At 39.7% G+C, this 27,338-nt stretch overlaps 1 protein-coding gene across 26 annotated transcripts in view; it reads right to left on the bottom strand.

Moving 5' to 3' along the window:
* Phf21a (PHD finger protein 21A) overlaps positions 1-27,338 on the bottom strand; it is a 183,217-nt gene that overhangs the window by 112,661 nt on the left and 43,218 nt on the right. For 17 of the 26 annotated variants that reach the window (XM_040745878.1, XM_040745872.1, XM_040745869.1 and 14 more), the window contains 2 exons: positions 25,765-25,797; positions 23,331-23,417 (listed from right to left, as the gene is read on the bottom strand). In XM_040745878.1, the coding sequence (XP_040601812.1) occupies positions 23,331-23,417; positions 25,765-25,797 (120 nt within the window). Of the gene's footprint in view, positions 1-445; positions 566-23,330; positions 23,418-25,764; positions 25,798-27,338 lie in introns of those variants that run through there. The other 9 variants (XM_040745881.1, XM_040745879.1, XM_040745873.1 and 6 more) reach the window with 2 other exon arrangements.

The following is a 27,338-nucleotide window of genomic DNA, read 5'->3' as shown; positions in this document are numbered from 1 at the left end:
GACTGCCACCAAGGACTGCTACCAAAAAGAAAGGCATCACCCCCGGCTTCAGAAAGGAAGGATTCTGATCGTTACTGTGTTTTGCCCCTTTGCTCATCCCCTTGTCTTGTCCTGGCCACAGGCAAGGCAAAGGGTGCATCCACACTCTCCACACACAGACTCACACTGCCAGCAGCTTTCCAGTGGCCTTGCTCTCGGCAGGAGAAGGCGTAGTGACTAACACCACTGCGTCTTGTTGAAGCAAAGTGGCTGACTTCCTTTGATCAACAGAGTGATTTCCTGTTCTGCTGACTGTGAGCTTGTTGGGCAGAGCAGGAGAGCTGGTTCTGAGCAGCCCATGCAGGGAAGCAAATTCCACAGCTGGAGAATCACGAAAGCAAAGAGCACTAGAAGAGGGAACTGGAACGGGAAGCAGACACCTTCATTCTGCCAACATGGTACTTACTGATGTCAGAATCTCTGGGACGAGTGGGAAGTCGGTGCTTCTACAACTCTACCACGTCAGCTGCAGTTCTATAGGTGACTATTAAGCACAGTGTTCAAGACCAGAGTCCAAGTCCTGAAACTGTAATTTGCAAGTTTTAATTGTCCTGTTTCATTTTGATTAAGGGAAAAATGATTTTTATTGAAATTAAAACTGAAGAAAAAGGCAGCTACCCACAGATAGTCTTGTGGCACACTCTGAATCAAGGGCACTATGTCCCAAACCTGAGTGCCAGGACCGCCACAGCATGCACCCTCTATTCACTAGATAAACAGTTGCTGGATCAACTTGAGTTCATCTCTTGCATGGTACACAGATTTTTTTCCCTGTAAATTGCAAATTTTGCCTACAGATAAATATAGAGCCTAGTTCTTTGCCGTATTCAGCTTCTGCTGTCTTGGGTCTCATCAGCAGTCTGTCCTTCCTGGAAGAGTGTGAAGGGTGGCTTTATAAAAGTGCAGTTAGTCTCTGAGGGATGCATACTATACTTAAAAGACTTCTTTTCCAAAAGGATTAATTTTGTCTCTTAAAAGTTTTAATTTGTGATAGTGTATGATTTCTAACACTAGATCTAATCGTTGTTGTTTTCAAAAGTAAATAGTCAATTGCAAATTGAGCAAATTGCTCTGGTAATCCTAGAACCAGAAATGAAATGGATTAGGTCAGCAGGTGACATGTCATTTCAGTGCTGCTTGGGGGCCCAAAATACAGTTATGTCATTTTTTTTTATTCTGGTGACAGAATGAAAACCAGAGCATTTAACTTACCTCCTGCCTCCATCCTCACAGCCATCACAGGCACAAGAGTGTTTACAGAAAGTCTCTAAGCCCGTATTTCCAATGTTCAGGCTTCTTGGGCTTCTAGAGACACTCAACTGGCTCTGAGGCAGGACGCCCCCACACTGGTCTTTAATGACAAGGCTTCTTCTCTACACCAGGAAACTGGGAGTTCTCAGTAATCTGGTATATTAAGCCCTAATAGTACTGTCTTTGAAAGAAGAGAATGGTAGTTATGCCTCAACCCAAGGAGGAGAGAAAACTGTTCAGCCTGCTTCATAGCAGAACCAGAGAACTGGAAATAATAAATTTATACCACGAACCAAAAGGAATGTGATAGGAGGGGAGAAGCATGCTGGAGAGGTAAATAGAAAGAAACTTCTTCTGCTCAAAAGTCAGAAGTCTCATGTGATGTTGGGACCACAGAAACAACCTAAGACTATGAAGACTACTCCCCCACATTGTGTCACCAGCTACTAGTAGAACTCCGAAGCTAAGGTGGCATCCTAAGTTGCTTTCCAGATAACAATCAATACAACAGTCAACACTCCAGTCCAGTGGCACATGGTGAGCATAGCTGATGAAGAGACTGTGGTCCCCTGACCACAGTGAACAAATTCTGACTCAAGAATGGACCTGAAAATCATGATAATGTTTTAGGCTGGCACTTCTAGGATAGCAAGAGGTGGGTAACTTTCAAGCCTACAACTGCTAGAGCCAGCCTGTCAGTAAAAGCTAGTCTGTGCAGACAGTGATGTCAAAGGGGAGAAAGTGCCCCAGTTCATACAGACCTGAGACACACCGCCACATCCTCAAACTTGCTACCTACATAAACCAATGAATTCCTTTTGCTTTAACAATGTTGACTTGAGTTTCTATTACTAGAAGCCAGAAAATCCTCACTAATAGACCAGCCAAACAACTCAACCTTATTGCATCTGGTTCCTGAACTCTGGGCAGAGGGTATGTTTGTTTACTTTTCAAACAACTAAGCACTACACAGAAGGCATTTCTACGTTAACTAACAGAAGGGAGGTATGGTGATACATTGTTCATGATTTATTAAAGCCACTGGAGATAAAAATAGTAAAGCAGCCATACTAATTAGCTACAGAAGCTAAGCCGTGGTGGTACACACCTTTAAAACCAGGACTCAGGATTAAGAGGTAGATGGATCTCTGTTAGTTCAACGTCACGCTGAGCTACAAAATTAATCCAGGCCTCAAAGAAACAGCTTACAAAAAGGTAGGTCTTGGCATCTGGGATCACATGCCTTTCATCCCAGCAACAGGGAGGTGGAGACAGGGCATAGAAAGGAATATAAGGAGGAGGGGTCAGAACCTGAGAGCTTTTTACCTCTGAGAATTTGTGGAGACAAGACTGTGTTTTAACTGGGAAGATATAAGATCTACTGGCTGGTTGCTTTGCTTCTCTGATCTTCAGCTTGAAGTTTGACTCTGTCTCTGGTTTTTTTATTTTTCGTGTTACAGGGAGGGATAAGAAGGAATAAGATACTAATGGGCTAAACTGTTCCTTCCTTCTAGTGCCTATGAGATAACACTGTTGTCTACCAGTTTCTCATCATGTGCCCTGGTGGAGCTCTGGAATCTTTACCAAAGTAGCTTGAGCCTCATAAACTAGCAAGTATTTCCCTTTCACGTTCCCTTTCCACCTTCCTGGTGATACTTGCCCAAGCAGTCTCAACACACTCATCTTAAGGGGTAAGCAACAAATCACAGAATGGGAAGTGAGAAATCCTGCCTTCAAGGGGCAGGAAAAGTGCACTAGGGGGTGAGCAAGGCAAATTCTCATACCAGGGCATACAAGGTGAAACGTCACTGTGTGCCTTGTGTCAAAGGGAGTTATTGAAGGGCAGAAATGAACTATTTAGATTGCCTCTCTAATCCAAAATTCATCATTAGATAAAGTGTATGTATATTCTGGAATTTTGCTTCATGGAACACTCTCCCTCTCCATGGACACCAGCGCCATAACCTCCACTGATATATGCACCTGATCTGGAAAGTATCAGTACAAAGGAAAATAGATACCTAAAGAAAGAGACTAATTGCAGTCTTCTGAGCAGTGCATGTATGCAAAACATATAAATGTGCAACTGTGTTTCACAGGAACATGGAAGGAAAGCTATACATGTGTCACACCTGCAACTCCAAAGACTCTAGAACAACAGCAGATGAACTCATCCTTAAGAGTTCTTACTTTGCAAGGTGTGGTGGTACACACCTGAACTCAAGGAACTAAGAATTTCTGCCATGTTACAGGCAGCTTGGGTTGCATAATGAGATATTATGTCAAAAAATTCAAAATGAGAGGGTGAGAGATTGACTATGTGGTATTCCTTATTTAAAAAAGAAATCTCAATCAGTGTTTCATATAAGCTAAATGTTTAAGGAAAATTATATATATATACACACACATATATATATACACACACACATATATATACACACACATATATATACACACACATATAGTGTGTGTGTGTGTTTAATAAAGCTTCTGAGTAATACAGCATTTCTGAAAGCTAAAACACATTGGTTAAAGTTTCAAATGTCTACTTACAAGTCAACTTACCTTTGAAACTTTTTTCCTCAAAGGAAAAGCTGAAAACCAAAGTCTTAATATTATACTAATCCCTGAATTTTATAATATGTAAAGTTTGTTCTCTAGCAAGAAGTCAATAAATCATGAACTTTGACAAATTCATACTATACAGATTGGTCCCCAGATGATTCAAGAAGAAAAATGCATTGCCAAATCAACTTGAAACTGTCAGATATCGTTTGGGCATTATCAACTATTTTAACTACAGTTAACCTGCACACATGTCTGTATTCCTGGGCCCCCTCCCAGAGACTCTTATTCAACACATGCCTAGATGCAACATTTTTCAAAATCTTTTCAGTTTATTCAAGGTATAAGCTGGGGCCTTCATTACAAAGACTGGATTTTATTTTGATAGCTATTCTACAACTGTTAAGATAACCATTATGATTTAACTCACAGTACTTTCAGAGACACATCATTGGCTGAAAAGCTCCTCAAGAAAAAAGCCGTATCAGCTGTGTGCTGGAGCTGTGCAGAGTGCCTCCACAGAATACACACCGTGAACACCTGTGAGTGAGTCAAGGCTGGAAGACCACATTTCACTTTAGTAGTAACTTGTCACATTACAGTAGAGGCTCTCTTAACCAGTAATGATCAGGACTAGCAGTTGATCACATGAGAAAAATGTCACGTATATCAAGGAATCACAGAAAACTGACACACATACCCAAACACCTCATTTTAATTTAAATGAACCTTTATTTGGTTCTTTGAGTACAGGACCAGGCCTTTTGTTTATAAAGCATTAAAGGCAAGAGTGCAGAATGTTTCTTATAAACTATAGCTGAGACGGTAGCACATTTCCATTTTAACTTTTAAAGTATGGTGAAAACTTAAAAAAAAATTAGTGTGTAGGTTAGAGAGATGGTTCAGTGATTAAAAGCACTTAAATGATCTTAAGTTGATCTTCCACAGGTCCTAGATTAGATTCCTAGCACCCACAACTCATAACTGTCCATAATTCTAGTTCCCTCTTCTGGCCTCTGTGGGCAACAGACATGCACATGGAACACAAACATACATGCATACAAAACACCCAAATACAGAAAATAAAATAATTTAATGAAAAACTTAGTATATGGTTTATTATGACACTTTCATATATGAAGTTAACATACTTTGAAACATCAATTCCAAAGCATTAGATGTTGTTTTCTCGGAACTTTTCCTAAATCTGCAGGGTTAGTAATAGCTAATTACAACAACAGGACAAATGATATATGCAGGCTTCAAAACAAACACAACTCACACTTAATACCTTCTGTTAGGAAAGGTTTGTTGAGTTCTAATACTCAGTTCAGATGTCTGCTCCATTGATAGCACTTTACTGATATCTCTCAGTCAGGAGAAGCTCCCCTTTCTGGGCACCATACAAAAAGAATCTGATATCAGGGTTACTGTAATTGTTTACATACCCATTTCCCTGATGAGCTCGGGGAAACCTCTCATTACCCATGCAATGAGGTTGAAATAATTCAGCAAATGATGAATACCAGTTCATCAATAAACAAAACAGACAAAATCTCAGACCTCATGAGGTGTACATTTTCTAGGTATCAGCTTAAGGGTAAAGGGTAACTATCCGATGGGGAAAGGCTCAGGTGTAGCAATATGTTTTTTTTTTTTTTAACCTGTAAACTCTTAGTAACATCTTAATCAAATGTAGTGGCCATAAAGCCTCAGAAAGATGGAAAGATGCCTTAAAAAAATATGCCTAACATAGCCTGGTGACAAGTGGGAGACTTCAGGACCTTGCCTGAAGTGTGTACCTGGAAGGTAAGTAAAGCACAGCTTTGTGTATGTCTATAATGGCACTTCCAGAGACAATTCAATTGAAGTGGCTCTAACTTAATCCACAGACTAATCCCTTGTTGGATTCATAACACAACTATATATTGGGATCCTGTAGCATAAACAAGTTACTGGAGATGTGCCCATATCTTTCACTGGCCCCTACTTGAATCCCATTTCCTGTCTATAACAGGGTAAAGAAGCTCCTCTAATACAGGCTCCAGGGGTTCTGACATCATAACCAAAATAAACCTTCCCTCTCTTTAAGTATTTTGGTCCCAGTGATGAAAAGGTAACTAAGTAACAGTTCAGAGTAGTTACTAGCCTAAGAAATCCATCTAAGGATGGTCTAGACTTTGTTTCAAAATAATACACAGAGCTTAGTGATTAAGAGGACTATTTACTCTTGGAGAGACCTAAGTTTGATTTCCTACACCCACATGGCAGCTCACAAATATCTAAAACTTCAGTTTCAGGGAATCTAGTGCCTTCTTCTGGTCTTTGAGGGCAGTGGGCATACATGTGTTACACATACATACATGTAGGTAAAGTGCCCACACATATAACATTAAAAGTTTTAGTAATTAAAAAAATTACAAATACCTTGTACCAACTCTCTTCATATCTTTATTGTGTCAGAAAACAGCTTTCAACTCTTCTGAGAACTTCCTTTAGATATTCACTATCTTATTACATTCATATATATATACTATATGCACACATAGTATGTATGTGACTTTATTTAAATCATTGCACTAAATTCCTACCACAGATAACTGAATTTTAGTTCCACTACTATTCCTCCTACCCAAGCCCATCAGACTAACTGCAATTTCTACTAAATTAGTACTGAATGTTTATAAGAATAGAATTATTTAAGAAACAACGATTGTCCACTTGAAAGGTGGGGTACAGAGCTAAATAGAGAATTCTCAGTAGAGGAGGCTAAAATGGCCAAGAGACACTTAAGAAAGTGCTCAACATCCTTAGCCATCAGGGAAATGCAAATCAAAACAACTCTGAGATACCATCTTACTCCTGTCAGAATGGCTAGAATCAAAAACACTGAAGACAATTTATGCTGGAGGGGATGTGGAGAGAGAGGAACACTCCTCCACTGCTGGTGAGAATGCCGACTCATACAGCCTCTTTGGAAATCAGTATGGAGATTCCTCAGGAAAATGGGAATTAATCTACCACTAGACCCAGCAATTCCACTCTTAGGCATTTATCCAAATGAGGCAGGTTCATACAACAAGGGCATCTGCTCCACTATGTTCATAGCAGCATTGTTTGTAATAGCCAGAACCTGGAAGCAACCTAGATGCCCCTCAACTGAAGAGTGGATAGAGAAAATGTGGTACATTTACACAATGGAGTATTACTCAGCAGAAAAAAACAATGGAATCTTGAAATTCGCAGGGAAATGGATAGCACTGGAAGAAACCATCCTGAGTGAGGTAACCCAGTCGCAAAAAGACAAACACGGTATGTACTCACTCATATATGGATTCTAGATATGGATCAGGATAGTGCCAGTCTGCACTTCCACAGATAGAGAGTCTGGGAAACAGGAAAGAACCTAAAAGATATGCATATATGCATAGTACCCAAGAGAAGAGACAAGATCCTCTGATGGGGAACACGGCGAGGGGTGGGGGGGAATGGGACCTGGGAAGAATAGAGGGGGTAAAGAGGAAGGGAGTTGGTCATGGGGGAACAGGAAGTTGAGGGGGTGGGGGTAGAATAGGGGGAAGAGGGAATCATAGGATCGAAGACAGATCAGGCACCAGAGTGACCTCGAGTGATCTAAAGGTATAACATCAATTGGCAAGCTAAGCAATAGTGGAGGGACCACCTCGAATGCCCATTCCTGATAATGAACTTGATGTCTATAACCATCCGGGAGCCTTCATCCTGTGACTGATGGAAGCAGAGGCAAACACACAACTAAGCACTAAACTGAACCCAAGGAACCCAGTGACAGAGAGAGAGGAGTGATGAGCAAATTGGCAAAGAATGGGCTGGCAAAACCAGCAGAGACAGCTGATCTGAACAGCGGAGTGCTCTTGGACCCCAGACCGACAGTGGGGAGGCCAGCATGGGACTGATCTGGACCCCCCAAATGTGAGTGTCAGTGAGAAGGCCTGGGCAACCTATGGGGCCCTGAGCTGTGGATCAGTGTCTATCCCTGGTATACAAACTGTCTTCATGTGCCTATAGCACAAAGAGAGATGCTCTCTCAGCCTGGACTCTTAGGGGAGTGCCTTGATCCTACCAAGAGTAAAATGACAGACTCTAGATATCCCCTATGTGGAAGGATTTGGCAATAGGGTGGGAGGGAGGGGGGAAGGGGAGTGCGGGAGGAGGGGAGGGAGAGGGAACTGGGGTTGACATGTAAAACAAGCTATTTAAAATTAAAATAAAAAATGATAAAAAAAAAGAAACAACGATTGGTGAGGTAACTACTGCCCTACAATTACACATCTTATTGGACATTTTGTTACTCCTGGAGAAAAACTTGCCTCGTTTCATCATTTACCTGTTTTTCTTTATTTGCATCTTCATTCTTTCCCATGTGCCTCAAAGAGGCTATAAAAAGTCAAATAATGGCTTAGAACACACACCCTACAGCTGCCTGTTTGCCTCCTCTAAGACAAGAGTCATCAAGATTTATCTTCCATCAAACATATTTCTGTAATCCTTTTGTACTGAATTTTCTGGATTCCTATCTTCATCTTCTGGGTTGCATTTCTTATTTTGATGAAGCACATTCTCACAGCTGATATGTGAGTTACATGTTATGCCCTTCCACTTCTACAACTGTCCCTTTTTTGCTCCCAAAAATGATCAAGAGATGGTTTTAATACATTGGAAATCACTGTTTTTCAGAGCTTTAAAAACATCCTCCAGCCGGGCATTGGTGGGGCACGCCTTTAATCCCAGGACTCGGGAGGCAGAGTCAGGCGGATCTCTGTGAGTTCGAAGCCGGGCTGGACTGACAGCCTCCAAAACAATACAGAGAAACCCTGTCTCGTAAAACCAAAAACCAAAAACAAAACAAAAAAATCCTCCCAGTGAGCCTAGCTTCCTGGGTTGCTAAGTGGTTAATATATCTTGGACCAATCTCCTATTTGCAAATGGTTTTCTATTCCTCTTCCTCTAAGGAGCCTTGAGTATTTTATTCCTGTTTTTATTGTTTTACAATGACCTGCTCTGGCATAGGAGGGGTGCTTTTTTCTATTCATAGTATTGGGCATTAAGTTAAATATATTAATATGGTACTACATGCCCTTCAGTGGTGGTGAAATTCCTTATGTTAGTCATGGAATGATTTTCTCTTCTCCATTTTCTTGGTTCTCTAGTTTCACAACTTCTATTAGGTCAAACAAAAGGCCTTGCGAGTTGATCCATGTAAACATTTTCTCTCCTTTGTTGATGAAAGTTTTTTCCATCTATTTACTGGAAGATGGCTCTAATGTCCTATTCCAATCTTTCTGTGAACTAACAGTTGTTTTCCCATTGTTCCACTATTCCCAGCATCCTGTGCATGTTTCACAGGTACAACATCTTGTCTTGCTAAAGCAAGGATCTAAACTTATAGTTCCTTTGCAATATCCCAGCCAAATCTCCATGTGCCCTGATTTTCAAGTTAATGTTAATGGTGATAACTGGCTATTAAGATTTAAGAATAAAGTGGTAAGGATACACAGTAACTAGCCTTCTCCTTGCTGGTAGAAATACAAAATGCCAAGCCACATTTGGCATTTATTAGAAATTTAAAATGGGCTGGAGAGAGGGCTCAGTGGTTAAGAGCACTGGCTGCTCTTCCAGAGAACCAGGTTTGGTTCCCAGTACTCACTTAGTGGATCACAACCATCTATAACTCTATCCAATTCCAAGGATCTGGATACCCTCTTCTGGCTCCAACACCCGTTAGCTCCTAGCATATGTTTGTTGTAAAACAGCTTCCTCTGAGATTGAAACATTGTACCCTGTAGGGAAGTTCCTTAAGCAAGGAGGTAGACAACTCAAAAGAACTTCAGGAAATCCCTAAAACAGAGTAATGCAATAAAAGCTGAGAGTGACTCTCAAACAAAGTGAAGCTGAACTGCAAAGATTCTGAGCACAGAACAACTGCCTGGAAGAAGCAGAAACTAGCCAAGCTGCCCGGAAGAGGTTTAGCCCAGAGTCACTAGGAAAGGGTACTCTTCAACCTGTTGCACTGCCTGCAGACTTTGCAGTGTGTTCCAGGTTCCTACTTTGTGAGCTGTTGCCACCCATGCTGGGTAATGCTGCTGCCTTTGAATCATTTCTGCTCCTGTATTTCTCACCCATATGCCTGTAAGTAAGCCTAATAAAACTCATTGCTTCACCAAATTGGACTATGATGATATCTGTACTTTGGTGTTCTGGGATCCCTGTCTGGAGTGAGTAGACATGTATGTTGTATCTCCTCAGGAAAAGTGTTGTCACACAGCAATGGTACACAGACAGTACAGAGAAAACACTCAAGCATATAAAATAAAAATAAACATTTTTAAAATAGAAAATGTAGCTACCAAACAATCCCAGACATCCTGAAATACTGACCCAAGAAATGAAAGTCCAGCTTTACACAGACACTTATGAATGACCATACAAGCTCATTTGTAACAGCTAAAAATAAATAAATAAATCAGAATTAATACGAAGTATACACTGTATAAGTCCATCTGTTAAAACCCTACAATCTGTAGGGAAATGTACAGCAATAAGAAGTGGACTAGTGTTTGGCTGAGTATCAGGTTAGGGAAAGAATGGGATCTCCAAGGTATAGGGACATAAGAAAATGTTCAGAGGTGGTAGACAGGTTCCTTAACTTGACTGTTGTTAATGATGTCACATCATCAACATTTTAGGGGTGCAGACTTATGGGATGCAGTTTACTGTATAGAAATTATGTCTTAATACAGCTATAAGGTGGTATGTAAAATAAAGTGGCCAAAAGAATTATGAAATGCCAAAACTCATCTGAAAAAGTGAAGGACTGACCTGTGTATAAGGGCACTTCTTGATCTTCAGGGTATATCTGTTTTCAACATGGCACTCCTTCTTCTCCTAGATTGTTTCTTTGTTCCTTGTTTGCTTGATTTTGCTTTTTTTTTTTTTTTTTTTTTTTTTTTTTGAGGCAGGGCCTCATGTAGTCCAGGATAGTCCCCTACCTTAGACTGTTAAAGCATGCCAATATTTCAAAGTATTGTTCTGATTGTTTCTCTAGATCTCTATAGTAAGGCCAGCAAACTTTCTATAAAAGACCAGCCAGTAACTAGCAAAAAACTTTTCTAAGTCTTTGTTGAGATTACTCCACTACTGAAATACAAGAAAGTAGCTTTAGACAATACATAAGTGAAAGAGTATAACTGGATTCCAATAACTTCATTTACAAAATCATGCAGCAGGCCAGAGTAGCCCAGGAACAGACCTCTACCTGCTCTAGAGAATCACTAGTCTTTGGAGAACTAATCAATTTCACTTTGAAGGACACTATAAAATACAGTTAGAAGGGGTTTATACTTAAAAATGACAATTAGCCAAGTAAAATTTAGAGAAAGTTAGAAAGAGTTACTAAACTGTTTGAAAAGTCATATTTAGTTGTATCAGCTAGCAGTCCAGAGGTATGGGGAAGTACTCCTGAGGAACAGCAGACACCATTCCATCTGAAGGGCTCACATCACACAACAAGCAAATCGAAGTGAGTTAAGTGTGTGTTCTCTGAGAGGCAGCGTTGTATAAGCAGCTTTCAACTGTTACCTTTCCCTACCATGACTTTTGTCAATGCTTGATTTGGAGGTTTTGGGTATGGGAGAGCTCACTCAATCTTGGTTGTTTTTTTGAGATAGGGTTTTTACAAGGCAGTAAGGCTGATCATAAATCCTCCCTACTTCAACATCCCAAGTATTGGGTTTATACCCAGTGAGCCATCAATATACAACTTACTACAGATCTTTTTTGAAAATATATTATTTATATTTTATGTATCTGAGTAGTTTGCCTGCATGTTATGTCTGTGGACCATATGTGTTCTGTGCCCATGGAGGCCAGAAGAGGGCATCAGATCCCAGGAACTGGAGTTAGGATGGCTGTAAACTGCCATGTAGGTGCTGGGAAAAGTAGCCAGTGCTCGTAAACACCAAGCTATCTTCCTAAGCCACCACTACACATTATTTTTTTAAAGTAAAATTCCACAGAAAAGTTAAGTTGCTAAGTGGTATTAAAAGGGGGGTAGAATGACTACTACCCCACTCTTAATTAAAGGTAGTTGTGAACTAGCTCAAAATCTTTATATATATATATATATGTATTATTTTAATTTAAATTTGAATTAGAAACAAGGTTGCTTCACATGTCAATTCCAGGTCCCTATCCCTTTCCCTCCCCTCCTCCTGTGCCCTCTCACCAACCCCTCCAATATCCCTTCATCTCCCCAGGGAGGGTGAGGCCCTCCATGGGGGTGTCCATAGTCTGTCATTTTATCCAGGGCAGGGCCTAGACCCTCCCCCAAGAGTTCAGGGTGAGAGTGCATCTCTCATTGTTGGATGGGAGTCCAAAGTCCATTTGTATACCCGGGATAAATACTGATCTACTACCCAAGGCTCAATAGATTACCTAGGCCTCCTCATTGACACCCACATTCAGGGGGTCTTGATCAATCCCATGCTGGATTCCCAGGTATCAGTCTGGGATTCAAGAGCTAACCCTTGTCAGGTCAGCTGTTTCTGGGGGTTAAACCAGCCCAGTCTTAACCCCTTTGGTCATCAGTCCTCCCTCTCTGTCACTGGATTCCTTGAGTTCAGTTCAGTCTTTAGCTGTGGGAGTCTGCCTCTGCATCAATCAGCCATTGAATGAAGGTTCTGTTTCCCAGATTCTCTGGCCATGGGATTGTAGGCTGGCACTCCCCAGATCTATGTCTAAAATCTATATATGAGGGAGTACATGCCATGTTTCTCTTTTTGTGACTGGGTTACCTCACTCAGGATGGTTTCTTCTAGTGCCATCCATTTGCCTGCAAATTTCAGGATTCCATTGTGTTTTTCTGCTGAATAGTACTCCATTGTGTAAATGTACCACATTTTCTCTATCCACTCTTCAGTTGAGGGGCATCTAGGTTGCTTCCAAGTTCTGGCTATTACAAATAATGCTATGAACATAGTGGAAAAGACATCCTTGTTGTATGAATGGGCATCTTTTGGATATATGCCTAAGAGTGAAGTTGCTGGGTCTTGTGGTAGGTTTATTCCCATTTTCCTGAGGAATCTCCATACTGATTTCCCAAGTGGCTGTATGAGTTGGCACTCCAACCAGCAGTGGAGGAGTGTTCCCCTTTAACCACAACCTCTCCAGCATAAATTCGTTGGTGTTTTTGATTTTACTAGCTCGAAATCTTAGGTAAAATTGTTTCACTTCATGACAAACTTTTACTCTAAGTGAGAGCACATGTTCAGAAAAGGATATTTCAAATTTTATCAGTTAAACACACAAGCCAGCTTCACTTAATTCTTAGGCAACACAACTTTGAAAGGGGCTCCTCTGTTCTTCTGGAGGGGAGGGGCTTTTCACTTGCCCAGCAACAGAAGACATGACCACTGGATAATGTGAAGCCAGTGAGGATCTCTACTTTTAATATCTTTGGTCAAAATGACACAGCTTGTTACAGCAAAGGGCTGAAGAGGTTCTACTAAAAAGTAGCAAAGATGGGACAGAGGAAAGGTGACAGACACATCAGCTGAAGGTTTCTGGAACTTCATTTTTCAGAGCAAAGGAATGTTGGAGCCATAACTGAGAGAAACTAACCGTCACTGTCACCTACAGACAGAGCTGATGTCATGATAGCTGCCCAAACCCTGTGATTTGACCTCTTTCTGTTCCCTGAAGGAGGTGCAAATCACCTTTGAGGATTCTTTTTGAAAAGGTAATTTTGCAAAGAAGCCCTGCAACCAACCAAGCACTAGGAGAGGATACTAGTTAAAGAGGAAACTACTTCCTGTCTGCTTACTTCACTCTGATTTGCCAGGAAAAGAAATAAAGAGATGTATGACTTGGTCAGTCATTTAGTGTTCAACATTTTTAAAATATAGAAATATGAAAATACTATGTGGGTTTTGCTAAGCAGTGGCATTCCTGAAATACCAGTGTGGTGGCATTACCAAGCAAAAGTCACCAGGCTCCTTTGCTTCAAATAGCATGGGGTGTAGTGATGATGGTTTACAAACTACTTTAAAGTATCTGTAATTCAAATGTGAAGGTTACATTGTTTTTTATAAAAGACCAAACTCTAATAATGTTTGTTTTAGCAACAGTAAAATAACTCTGCTTTAAAAGCAGACTGCTAGCTGGAGTTGCAAAAGGAGACTGCTAAAACATCCACAAAGCCAGTGAGGAACACAAATGGCCACTACAGTACTACAGCTCATGAGCGCACAAGTCTCCATTTACATACCGCATCTCATCTACATGAGTGGAAACACACATGATGTTGTAGCCTTTTGGACTTTTGTTATTCCCTATCCCTTCTGCTTCCTTCCTAACGAAAAGCAATCCTGTTTGCCTATCCAGCCTCCAAACACTTGAGAGGTGAATCTCCAGCTTTAGGGTATAAATCAATCTTGGACTCTTCCTTGTGCTAACTGTTGGCACGAGGCAGAAATGTGACCAATGACCAACCAGATGCAAAGTCTAATGATGGGCCTCTAATTCCTTGCTCTTAGGAAAAGACAGTGAAGGCCTTTTCTTTCCCAAGATGTTGGTGTGTAAAGACGCAAAGACTGAGGAGCTTCAACAGCAATCCTGTGACTGGAAGGAATACGACACAGGCTCTGAGAAGCCAAGAAAGATGGTTAGAATATTCCTGGGGCCTGGTGCTGCAGAGCTCATGAGCTAAGTGACCCAAGCAAGTTCTCACAACAGGAAGTAGTAAGCCCACTTGCATCGGTCACTTTCAGATGTACTTCCTTTACCTACCAGGTGATAGCACCTGAAATGACAATGAAACTATAATGTCCGTGTTGCAGACAGAAAATCAGGTCAGAGAACTCAGTAGGCTTTAGTAGATAAGAGCCATAAGCCACAGATTGAAAGAATGTTAGTTTACAAAAAAAGAAAGCATTGGTATAGTGATATACCAAGAGACCCTAAAGTAGAAAAACCCGGGAAATAACAAACCATTGGGAGGCGGATCTCTGTGAGTTCGAGACCAGCCTGATCTACAAGAGCTAGCTCCAGGACAGCCTCCAAAGCCACAAGGAAACCCTGCCTTAAAAAACAAAAAACAGCCGGGCGTTGATGGCACATGCCTTTAATCCCAGCACTCGGGAGGCAGAGACAGGCAGATCTCTGTAAGTTCGAGGCCAGCCTGGTCTACAAAGTGAGTTCTAGGACAGCCTCCAAAACAATACAGAGAAACTCTGTCCCGAAAAACCAAAAACCAAAACAAAACAAAACAAAAACCAAATTATTTCAAAACTTTTAAACAGAATACATCAGACAGGAAAGCATAAACCCAAGTCCCCAAATTAATGTCTACTGTTAAAAAAGAATCCATGGAGAAGGAGGGGTGAATCGAAGGAGGCACAATAGTGTTGCTGTGGTGATATTAATGTCGATTACTGATAAGGGTACTAGTCACCCATGTATTTCAATTTATAAAAATGAATCTGAGTCATCTGCCAAGACATATAAATACACTTAAATGTGTGGTTTTTCTGTATTTGTATTATCAATGAATTTTAAAAACCTGGCCTAAGCCAGGTGTTGGTGGCGCACGCCTTTAATCCCAGCACTTGGGAGGCAGAGGCAGGCGGATCTCTGTGAGTTCGAGGCCAGCCTGGTCTACAGGGCTAGTTCCAAGACAGCCTCCAAAACAATACAGAGAAACCCTGTCTCGAAAAACCAAAACAAACAAACAAACAAACAAAACCTGGCCTAAGGTGAGTGTGGTAGGACACACCTTTACTCTCAGACTCAGGAGGCAAAGGCAGGCAAAAAGTGACAAACCGGGAGTTATGTGTACTTTGCCTGGAGGAGGAGGGTAGAGAGAAGCAAAGGAAAGCTTTCTAGAGGACTGCAGTCAACTGTGTTAGTATTCAGGTATCTGTACTGACCTGCCCGTAGGGTCCTGAAAGGATATGTCTTCAGCTACAACCACTAAGAACACCCTCTGTGCACATTCGCTACATTCCCTTTTTAAAGGTGCCCCCCACACTTCTTTCCTGCCACTCTTGTCCCCAGGGACTGATCTCGACTCCCCTCTCTGCCCCCTTTCTCTCCTCTTCTAATAAACCTCCTATGTGAGCCTTGCTGCATAGTGTAGCTTCTGTTCACGGTGGTTTTTTTAAATCACAACATTGGTTCACTGCCTCCTGTAAAACACCTGTCGTATACACCACCTATTAAGCACAACTTAGAATGAATGATGTTATCCAAAGAGCTAGAGCCCCTAAACATCTTGAAATACAGAAAGAGTCCATGAAAGTTGAAAGATCTAAATGGATAGTACAGGTTCTTGAAAACAGTTCCACCACAAGGAGCATTGGCTTGGTTTTCACTGGCTTAATGCAACTGCGCTAAGCTAAGGAGGAGACCAGCAAAGAGATAAAGAACATACTGTAGAGTCTGAGTCTAGTCACCTGTGTCAACACATAGCACGCTTCCTGGGAGGGTTAAGAATTTCAAGTTGAACTTGTTCCATTTGCCAGCACTGAAGCTAAATGATTACAACAAACTCTCTTGAGGACAGTTCTACCCCCTTCCACAACACTGTTGCTACCAAGGGCAGCATTCAGTCACTGGCTGCCTCATTTTACTCCACAGTACTACAGTGAGCACTCTGCAATGACACAGCAACATTACTCCACCAAACTTCTCTCTCTTAAAGATGTCATCAAATATTTAACCAGACAAGTACAAAACAGTGGCAACAGAGACAACTATACTACAAGAACAAAAATTAAAAAGATGGGCTAGAAAATGCAGCACTGTGAACTACATCATGTCGCATGCTTGAAATCTTGGTCTTAAAACCTTCACATTCAAGTCCTTCCTCCACCCATGTCCAATATAAGTCAGAAAGATTTCCCCAGAAGAAATCTGAGATACTGTATTTACTGTATTAGATGCAAAGGAGAAGGTACTGATGTCCTAAGTATACAAGTGAGAGCAAACTCAGCAGACAAATGGTCCAGAAGTAGTTCCACATAAATATTACACAGGCAAAATAAACTAGAGTGACTCTCAAGGAATGTGTACACTTTGGACGGATAAATAAGAAGATAAGTTTCCCACCATAATAAAAGGATCTCTAAATTGTGCTAAGAATATTAGCCAATAACACTAGCTAAATTGTGAACCAGGGAACATTCTAAGGGTACTGAAGGTTACCAATATTAGAAGTACAAGAACCAATTCACCCAACCCAAAATCAATGAGAGCTAAAATAAACATTAAATATTCTGCTTAATGTCCTATTCCCAAGAACATTTAATATATAAAATCCTACAAAGTAATTCACTACCTAAAACTGAATGAAGAGTACATTGCCTTGGATTTTAATGTGATTAACTACACAGTCAAGGCTAAGCTGCAAAGTCAAAATCTCAGTGTGTGTATTACCACGAAACACTCATGCCTGAGTTAAATGTGAATGCTCTAGCTCCTTAATTATTGGTGTCTTACCTACAAGATGACGGAGTTACATAGATGAAGTACTACAACTAAATGCAACAATTCCCATCTAAATGGAATTCACATTCCCCAAACTGGACCAACTCAACAGACACATGTTCATTAACAGCTAAAGGCATTATTGTACAAATCTTCCATAAATAAGGAAGTAGATAGATGCACTAAATGATTTAAATATGAAACCTTAACAACTAACCCACTACAAAGTCAGGACTTAGGGACTCTATTCCTATCCACTCACCATTGTTCAAGTCACCTATTGTCATCGGTGGCATGAAAGCTTAAAGTGTCTCTGAAAGGCTCATGCAAAGACCTGGTCCCCAAGGTGGGAAATAATATGGGTCCTCAGAAGGTAGGGCCTTACTGGAAGTATTTAGTTCCTAAGACCCAGTCTCATTCTCTCTCTGCTTCTTTCTTGATTGGTGATATGAGCAGTTTGCTGCACTTTGTGTTCCTGCTATGACGTGGTGCCCTCACTGGAACATCAAAGCACGGGGCCATGTGCTCTTGGATTCGGAGCCTATTAACTTCGCTATTACTTACCTCAGGTATTTCACTACAGTAGCATGAAGCGAATTAATACAGTGACTTGGTTTAAATTACGTTGTTCTATGCACAGGATTTTTTTTTTTTTTTGGACATGTCTCCCGATGTAGCCTGGCTGGTCTTGAACTTATTATGTTCATGCTGGCCTAGAACTCAGAGAAATCTGCTGGGATTAAAGGTGTGCAGCAGCACTACCGGCTTGTTGTATGCAGAGGAAACACACTTAGTTAGAGAAGACACAGAATGCTTTCCAAAGATTTCAGAACTTACTTTACTAAAATGATCAATTGAAGATGGCTCCATACATGGCACTGATTTGTTAACCAATCCATATAAAACAACAGAGTAACTGAGTCGGGAAACAAACGCACAGGACAAAAAAAAGGATTTCATCTTTCCAGAAAGAGTAAGGGAAAAGGAAAACAAAAGCTAAGACTGAAAGGCAAATATCTGAGATTCCCTGAATGGCAAACAGCAAGTTCTCTGAAAAGTGCAACTCAGATAAGCATGGAATGCACACCAACGACCTGCACAGCATTCAAAGCTCTGTTCCCCCAGAGCTCCTTCTACAGAGAAATGGGGCTAATATATGCTATTCTTCTAAGAAAGCTTTTTCTGGAAGTTACTTGGAAATATATAGTAAAAAGCTCTTTTTTAATCATTGTTTTGCTTATTAATACCTTTAGTTATCACTCAATGAGTTTCAAGTCTAACATTTACATCATTATATCTTGATTATGTTCATCCGCCACTACCCATTTTCATCCTTCCTCTCCTACAGTTGCTCCCTCTCCTCTACCCAACCAGTCCCTTTCTGTGTGTGTAGATTTTGCATATAAAATAAAACATGCACAACATCTCTCTTCCTACTTGTTTTCAGCCTGGCTAGCCTGGAACTCACTATGTAGCCCAAGCTGTCTTCATCCCCCGGTGCTGCATTATAGGCATGTGCTACATGATGAGCTTATTATTGTTATTTATTTTTAGTGTGGTAAAAGTTTTCTTATAGCCTTTAATCAAATATAGTTGCGGATTATTTTCAGTTATGTCTTAAAATTTACATCCACATCTTTCATCATATAACTTTGCAAGGCCTGGCCACAAGGTTTAATCTGATGCCAACAGAATCTCTGCATGAATTTTGGTAGTTTGGCCTTGTACTCTGGTGATAAACTGTGAAATAAATGTGCCTAGGAATACTTCATGCTAGGCCTCAGAATAAATACATTAAGGTAAATATAAGCATTCCTACAATCATGAAAGCAGGCCCAGCCAACCCAAAAACAGAAGCCTATCTTTCTAACCAAAGCCAGCCTGGATCAAGAAAACTCTAAGTGATCTGTAGATCTAGTGTGAAAATAAGCACATAAGTCACTCAGCAAAACTAGTTTGTTATATAGAACTGTTATGGTAAGAGCTGATCAATATATCCAGTACACATCTAGGAATTTATCTAAGGCAATCAGCAAAACAGTTTTACATAAAAAGGTACTAATCATAAAAATATTCATAATAGGGAAAACAACTATCATCAATAGGGAAACAGTCTTATATTATGAATAGACAAATATTTGAAGCTGTGAAAAATCATGTTTTACAAGAACATGCAAAGATAGGAGTGATAAGGCACACCTTTGATCCCACCACTCAGGAGGCAAAGGTAGGTAAACCTGAACTCAAGGCCTATCTGGTCTACAAAGTAAATACCTGGCCAGCCTACAGGGCAGTGTTGGAAAACCCTGTCTCCAAAACAAATAAAAAAGAACACTAAAAAAAAAAAATCAAGAAAATGTTCCTAGTACATTAAATCTAAATGCTCTTTAAAATTTAAAAAAAAAGTAAGTGTAAGTAGAGAAGATGAGTCAGATAAAATTTGTTCAAGAAATGTAAAAGGACCAAAAAATGGCTAAGAGGGTAAAGACACCTTCAGCCAAGCCTAACAACCTGAGTTTGATCGCTGGAACTCACAAAGTAGTAAAAACCACACCTGCAAGGTGTCTAACCTCTGCACACACACACGATGGCATGGGTGTACCTCTCTTCAAATAAATAAAGATGATAAATATTACAGGAAATGTTATACTAGGGATAAAGAAGGAGATGAAAACAATTCCCTGTTTTTTAAGTTTTTATTTATTCTTCTATCACACAATACATCTTGACCACAGGTTCTACTCCCTCCATTCCTCCCAACTCTCTACACACACACACACACACACACACACACACACACACACACCTCTCCTTTCCCCACTTTCCCCATCTCCCTGCAGAAAAGAGCAGGACTTCCAGGGACATCATAACACAGCATAACAAGACACAACAAAACCAGGCACAAACCTTCACATCAAGGCAACCCTCACAAGCAACCCCACAGGAGAAAGTGTCCTAAGAGCAGGCAAAAAGAATCAGAAACACCCTCACTCCACTGTCAGGACCCTGTCTTCTTGAAACCATCTAGTAAGACATTTTAAAAATAGTAATTATAAGTAGATATGTGATCACAAACTGGGATATGCCATGGTGGTACAAACTGTATTTAGCTGCAGTATAGAGTGCCTAAATTTATCTGGCCACAGCTTCCAGAAATAAACTACACTTCCCAGTCTTCCCTGCCACTAGGGAAGTCATGTGACTAAGTTCAAATCAAAGATATTTAACTGGAGAGGTACAGAAAGCTCCCAGTAAACATCCTCTTAAAAAAAAGGGCTCCCTCTCTGTTGATCCCCCCTTCTCAGCAGATGGAGCTGCTATTTTGGACTCTGAAGTGAAACTTCATGCTGAGAATGGCACAGCAACAGAACAGGAGGTGCCTGGGTCGCTGACACTGTGTAGATCCTCTTTCCAGCCTAGTCCACTACAGAGCTTCAGGATGACAGACAGTAGAAGCATGCCTGTTGAAGCCATCTAAGTGGGAGTTTCAGCCATTCACAGACAAACTTAATTGCAAATGGCATTAACCATAAAGAAAGATAGAGGTTTCAATGAGATTAGGAGTGGAGAAAGAGGCTTCAGGGTTGGCTTCAGAGGAAATAACAACTTTCAGCAGTGAGGTGAAGCCAGAGAGGTAGGCTGGCAAACTGAGGCAGGGAAAACCAACTTGAATGAATATCAACTTCAGCCTAAATTCTCCTAGGACAAAAGATACACTTTGGAAAGTCAAGACTGCCTGTTGGGCTAGGGGTGTAGTGTGGTTACAACAGTGCATTTGCTTAACATGCACAAAGCCCTGGGTTCCATCTCTAGAACTGTCAGGAGAAAAGAAAGAAAGAAAGAAAGAAAGAAAGAAAGAAAGAAAGAAAGAAAGAAAGGAAGGAAGGAAGGAAGGAAGGAAGGAAGGAAGGAAGGAAGGAAGGAAGGAAGGAAGAAAGAGATTGTTTCTACCAGAAATGAGAATTAAAGCAGAACACTAAAGCAACTGAGCATTTTGGCTCTGGAATCAGAATATCTTGATTCTGCCACGGGCCACATACTGCCTGTCAGATATAAACAGTAGTGGGGGGAGTACAGAATGAGAGTGAATCCTGTTAAGGAAATGAATAACTGCTTCCACACATTAGTCTCTCTATGGTTCTAAATAGTTGAATTCTCTGATAAGAGTCGATCATCTATCATGAAAAGAATGTCACAAGGTTTTCAACTGCTAACTATTCCAGACCAAAGATTGGAGTCAAACTTTTATTTTTTGAATGTTTCTTGTTTTTTCCCTATCTTAAAAATGAAACACATGAATCCCAGCACTTGGGAGGCAGAGGCAGGCGGATCTCTGTGAGTTCGAGGCCAGCCTGGTCTACAAGAGCTAGTTCCAGGACAGCCTCCAAAGCCACAGAGAAACCCTGTCTCGAAAAACCAAAAAAAAAAAAAAAAAAAAGAAACACATGTACTATAGAGATTTTAGAAAATACACACAGGAGAATAATGAGGAAAATGACTACATGTAAAATCACCACCTCCCAACATTTTCTACTCACACACATTTGCATTCCCACATACATGTAATGCACATGAAGTCATAAATGCCTCTAAACAGAAGCTATTCTACATCACTAAGCCATGATTTTAATTTGCTACATAGTATACAGTTTATTTAGCCAACCAAGTCTAGGAATGTTTTGAGTTAAAACTGTCAGAAAAACTGAATCCCTGTAGGTAAAGCTGCCTTCTAAATCCACCCTAGAATTTCTATTTGAAAGCACTAGAAACTTCCAAACAAGCATTCAAGAAAATTCATTGAGTTTTAGCCATAGAGGATGCTCACCAAAGACTATATTTTCCCAAACAAAGCTGAAGTTGTATTAATGAATAAGAACTAGTAAGTCTACTGTAAGAATTGATAACCATATGCAATGTTATATATCTTTAATAAAGAAAAATGTTTCTATTAACTTTACAAATACACACATAAAAATGTATCAAGAACTAGGCAGTGTTGGCTCATGCCTTTAATTCCTGCACTCGGGAGGCAGAGGCATGCAGATCTCTGTAGTTTGAGGCCAGCCTGGTCTACAGAGCCACTCCCAGGACAGGCTCCAAAACAATACAGAGAAACCCTGTCTTGAAAAACCAAAAACCAAAAATAACAACAACAAAAAAAAAACCCTCAGTTACTGAAAATCATTTTGTCAAGTCTCAAGTGTTCAGTAAGATCTCACTAGCACTGAGATGTCCAGTGGTTCACAGCTATTTGTTCTTTACTCTAAGACAGAAACTGCTCTGTTAACCAGAAAGAGACGGGACAAAGAAGAAAAGTCATGTACTTAAAGCAGTACCAAGTGCCACACTCCACCTGGTGGCAGAAACTACCCCAGTTGATAAAGTGGAAGCTGCTCTACGAAGTCATCAGAGCACTTTCCAGATGCCCTTGTACAAAACACAAGATGCTCCTCTCTTGCCCTACATAGAGTAACTCTAACAAATTCCACCAAAGAGTTTTCAAATAGTAGGTCAGCATCCAATAAACATTACCATAAAAGTCTGACAACACTTAGAACAAGAGACCTACATAGGGAGGTACCTAATAAGTCAAATGTCAGCTCAAATCTTTAAACAGTTAAGAAGACGCAGCTGCTACAGGACTCCATATCACACACTCCCACTAATTTTCTTTGTCCCTTCGCCTATGGGTAGACTACAGTTTAATTAACACAGTTAACGGCAGCCTGCCACATTGCTCTTAGGTATCTGCCAGTAGCATATACTCATGGGATGCTCTAGAGACTGATTTCAACCAAAAATAAAAATAGATAAACAGCTCAAGCAAAATTAAACTGAGTCTGACTGCCCACACTTATTTTCACACATGAAGAAAAACAGCAGTTCTCTTAGAAGCTTCAAGCACACATATCTTTAGAACACAATGTTAAAAATATGTCCCCGCCTTCCCCTACCTGTTTCTCACTCAAAGCTGTGATTTTGGCTTGGAGTTCATGAAGCTGTTTCTTTAAGTCAGCATTCTGATTGGAAAGAAAAAATATCTGTGAGAAAGATATTCACTTGTTAACATAATAGTATCAGGAAGACTGTGCATATTACAAGTGATGAAGCAAGCTTTAGCTATCAAATTTTCCATGCATTAAATTATAAGTATAACATCAACCCCTAAAACAGGCAGCTTCCTCATAACTGTTTTAAATTATAGGAAATTTTATACATTGTCATCTTGTACTCTAATAGCACCTTTCTCCTAAAATATTATTCTTTATAGAAAGTATCAGTTGACAGAAAATCTAAAGCTCCACTAATCAGACAAAAACAGGAAAATGGAGGTTAAAGTATGCTACCCCACTGCTTAGCGGTATTATCAACAAAAATAAGAAGCTTTTCTCTACTTGTCCTCTCTCTTATTTAGTAAAATACATTTGTTATTTTAGCCTAGATTTGGAAAGCTGTCAGCACTGTAACTGTTTTAACAGCACATCATTCAAATCAACATGCTGAAATTCTAAGAATCGGAAAAAAAGGGTACTGTTTTAGATGAAATACACTTAGCATGCCTGCCTTTTCAGGGGTGGGGGATGGGCTGTTAAAGTTTTCAAATGTTCAACATAGCAGGAAAGCTCAAAGGCACCTCAGCTGACTGACTTGTTTCACACATAGTTCCTCATCTCCCTGCCTGGGCTGTCAGGCACATACTCTCATACTCTTCCTGTACTCAGCTTACCTCATTTGGGATTTTTCGGGTGTACTTGACATAAGGCTTCTCTGCAGGCACATAAACTGTTGTCCAATAAGTTACTGACACTCAGATTTTCCAGGTTAAGAATTTACTGTTATATGATCATGAATTATCAGAACTGCTACCTTCTGAGAATACTTGTTACTGACAGTATAGATCACCACGTTAAATATAAGGACCTAGCATAGCAATCCATTCCCACTTTGTTACCTAAATTCAGTTTAAATTGTAAGCATACTAAATAAAAATTAAAAAGTGATGTTTCTCATGGAAGGTAGATATCAGATAAGAATAAATGTGGCCACAAAGGCTACTTCTCAGAGTCAATGAATTGCATTAAAATACAACAGTCAGACCACTGAGTAACAAGATGAATATTGTACCCAACTTAAAAGAAAATTAATCTGCCTCAGTACCAAGAATTTATTTTACTTTATAGAGAGGCATGTATGACCCACTGTCTAATGGGTACCAAGTAGACACTACCTGAATAAAAAAATATGAATCACTAGAGGGCAAGGTAACTTTGGAGGAAGAATTCTCTATAGAAGAGAATAAAATATCAAGTCAAAAGTCCTATAAAAATTAAGTTTAACATTTTATAAATTATTATATTATGTAAGATACTTCTGAAACTTTCAAGGATTCTTTTAAACATAAAAATTTCAAAGCCAGGTATGGTAGCACATACCTATAACCTCAGCAGGAGGATTAGGAAAACAATGTCATCTTTAGCTACATATGAAACTTGGGACTATCCTGGAACATAAGATCTTGTCCCAAAACAAAATGCAAACTTCAAACACTTTTTATAAATTATTCTAAAGTTTTTATTGTGATGTAATAAATCCAGTATTCAGGTGTCCAGGAGGATTAGGAAAACAATGTCATCTTTAGCTACATATGAAACTTGGAACTATCCTGGAACATAAGATCTTGTCCCAAAACAAAATGCAAACTTCCAACACTTTTTATAAATTATTCTAAAGTTTTTATTGTGATGTAATAAATCCAGTATTCAGGTGTCCTATATGTAAACTCCACACAACTAAAAATGGATTGGGGGTATTTCAATAACTTTTGAAACTTTAAAAGCCTGATTATTTCTGAATATGTGAATTTAATCTAAGCCAGGTATGGGGCACAGCCCCTAATCTCAGTATTTGGAGAGGTCAAGGGAGGACGATGGCAAGTTTGAAGGCAGCCTAGAGTCTCAAAAGTTGTCTGTCCTGGAACTTTCTCTGTAGACCAGGCTGGTCTCAAACTCAGAGATTCACTGCCTCCGACTCCCAAATACTGGGATTAAAGGCCACCACAGCCACTATGACACCGCCCCCCTTCAAAGGTAGTTTTTTAAAGAAAAAAATTTAAACTATATGAAGTCCATTAAACCTCTTTAGAAAAAAACAAATACTCATAGCAATTAACAAAAAACAAAATGACATTAACAAAATTGCTGAAACGACAACAACTTTATATAACTGGATTTTTTAAACCTATAAATATGAATATCAGCATGCGAATATATGTGCTGTTTGGGATGAAACTGTTTTAAATTTAACTAACATCTGCATTTTATTAGTTTATTGTCATTTTCAATTGTTTTTATATTAAAAATTAAGTTAATAACATCAAGATTTTTTTACCTGTGGATCCTGCTTCATTTGAGCAACCAGTTTCTGGTAATAAAGAGAGAAAAAAAAACTGTCAGTCTGGCATACTAACTCATTAGCGTTGCACTCACGCATGCATGCACACACACATACACACACACACACTAAAAATAAATCAGTATCACCATGAAAAAATGGACTAAAAGTTTTGGTGATGTCTGTAAAAGGCTAACGAACCACTCTTTATAATAAAGAATCAACTATCCCTTTATATTTGAAATGAAAAGTACCTGATTTGTCAACGTGGAGGACAGTGACTTCTGCAATTTAAAGAAGCAGGATGCAGACTGGGCACGGTGGTGCATACCTTTAACCCCAGCAAACAAGAGGCAGAGGCAGGCAGATCTCTGTGTGTTCAAGGTCAACCTAGTCTACACCAGAGCCAGAGCTACATAGTGAGACCCTGTCTTAAAACAAGCAAACAAAACAAATAAGCAGGATGCTCCAAATACCCCTTTAGAATACTGTCACCATCCTGATTCACAAATCAGATTTGTAAAGAAGCTACTCATACAAAACAGGGCTGTATGTACACAGCAAAGTACAGGTTTGGCAGGGGCCTCCTGTCAAGTGACTTTGTTCTGTCTGCTCTCAATCACCTGTAACTGCAGCCCCAGAGATTAATCCCTTCCAGGCTCTGTAGGCATCAGGCACACATATGGTGCAAACATACATGCAGACAAAACACTCATACACATCAAAGAATAAATAAATGTCATCTGACCTAGCCCAACAGGTAAAAAACCCAAGGGTAACAACAGCTGTGGACAGACAAATTTAAATGATAAAAGAATATGAATAGGCTGCCTCCTAAAACCCAAGATTGGGTACCTAGGACTAGCTCTTTTCTAAGTGAATTTTTCATATAATAATAGAAAGAGTTGCCACATTCTTCAGGTTTGACAAGGCACTTTTAAAATGTTGTTATTAAAAAATACATAAAATATACAACACACTCATCTACTTTATTAAATAGAAGCCAAGCTCTTACAGTTTGAGGTGTAATAATATGAATCAATTATACAATACTACATAAAAATATGACTTGCAAAAACTCCCAAACTGCAATGTTATAATGAGTTCTTATGCCTTTTAGTTTTTTTAATCTAGTTATTCCACCACGCGATCAGACAGGGTTTCTTTGTGTAGTCCTAGTTATCACAGAACTAGCTATGTAGACCAGGCTGGCCTTGAACTCAGAGAGATCCAACTGCCTCTGCCTCCTGAGTGCATGTGCCACCACCACTGGTTTAGTTCAATTCTTTATTAAATATTTTTATTTAAATTTATTTAATATTTAATTATTTTATTTAAAATATTGTATTAAATAGTTAAAGTAAAATTTATTTTTAGTTTATATATATAAAATTAAACATATAATTTTAAATATTTTATTTGTGCGTATATGTGTACATGTACCATGGTATACATGTGGAGGTCAGAGGATCACTTCCAGATGTTGATTCTCTCTTTCCATCATGTGGATCGCAGGAATTAAAATCAGGTCTTTGGGCTTGATAGCAGGGCCCTCTATCCACTTAGCCACC

This window comes from Mesocricetus auratus, unplaced genomic scaffold, assembly GCF_017639785.1.
Source record: "Mesocricetus auratus isolate SY011 unplaced genomic scaffold, BCM_Maur_2.0 Super-Scaffold_100004, whole genome shotgun sequence".
NCBI classification, from domain to species: domain Eukaryota; kingdom Metazoa; phylum Chordata; class Mammalia; order Rodentia; family Cricetidae; genus Mesocricetus; species Mesocricetus auratus.
The sequence above is the reverse complement of the archived record's forward strand: the minus strand, read 5'-3'. Positions and strand labels throughout refer to the sequence as shown.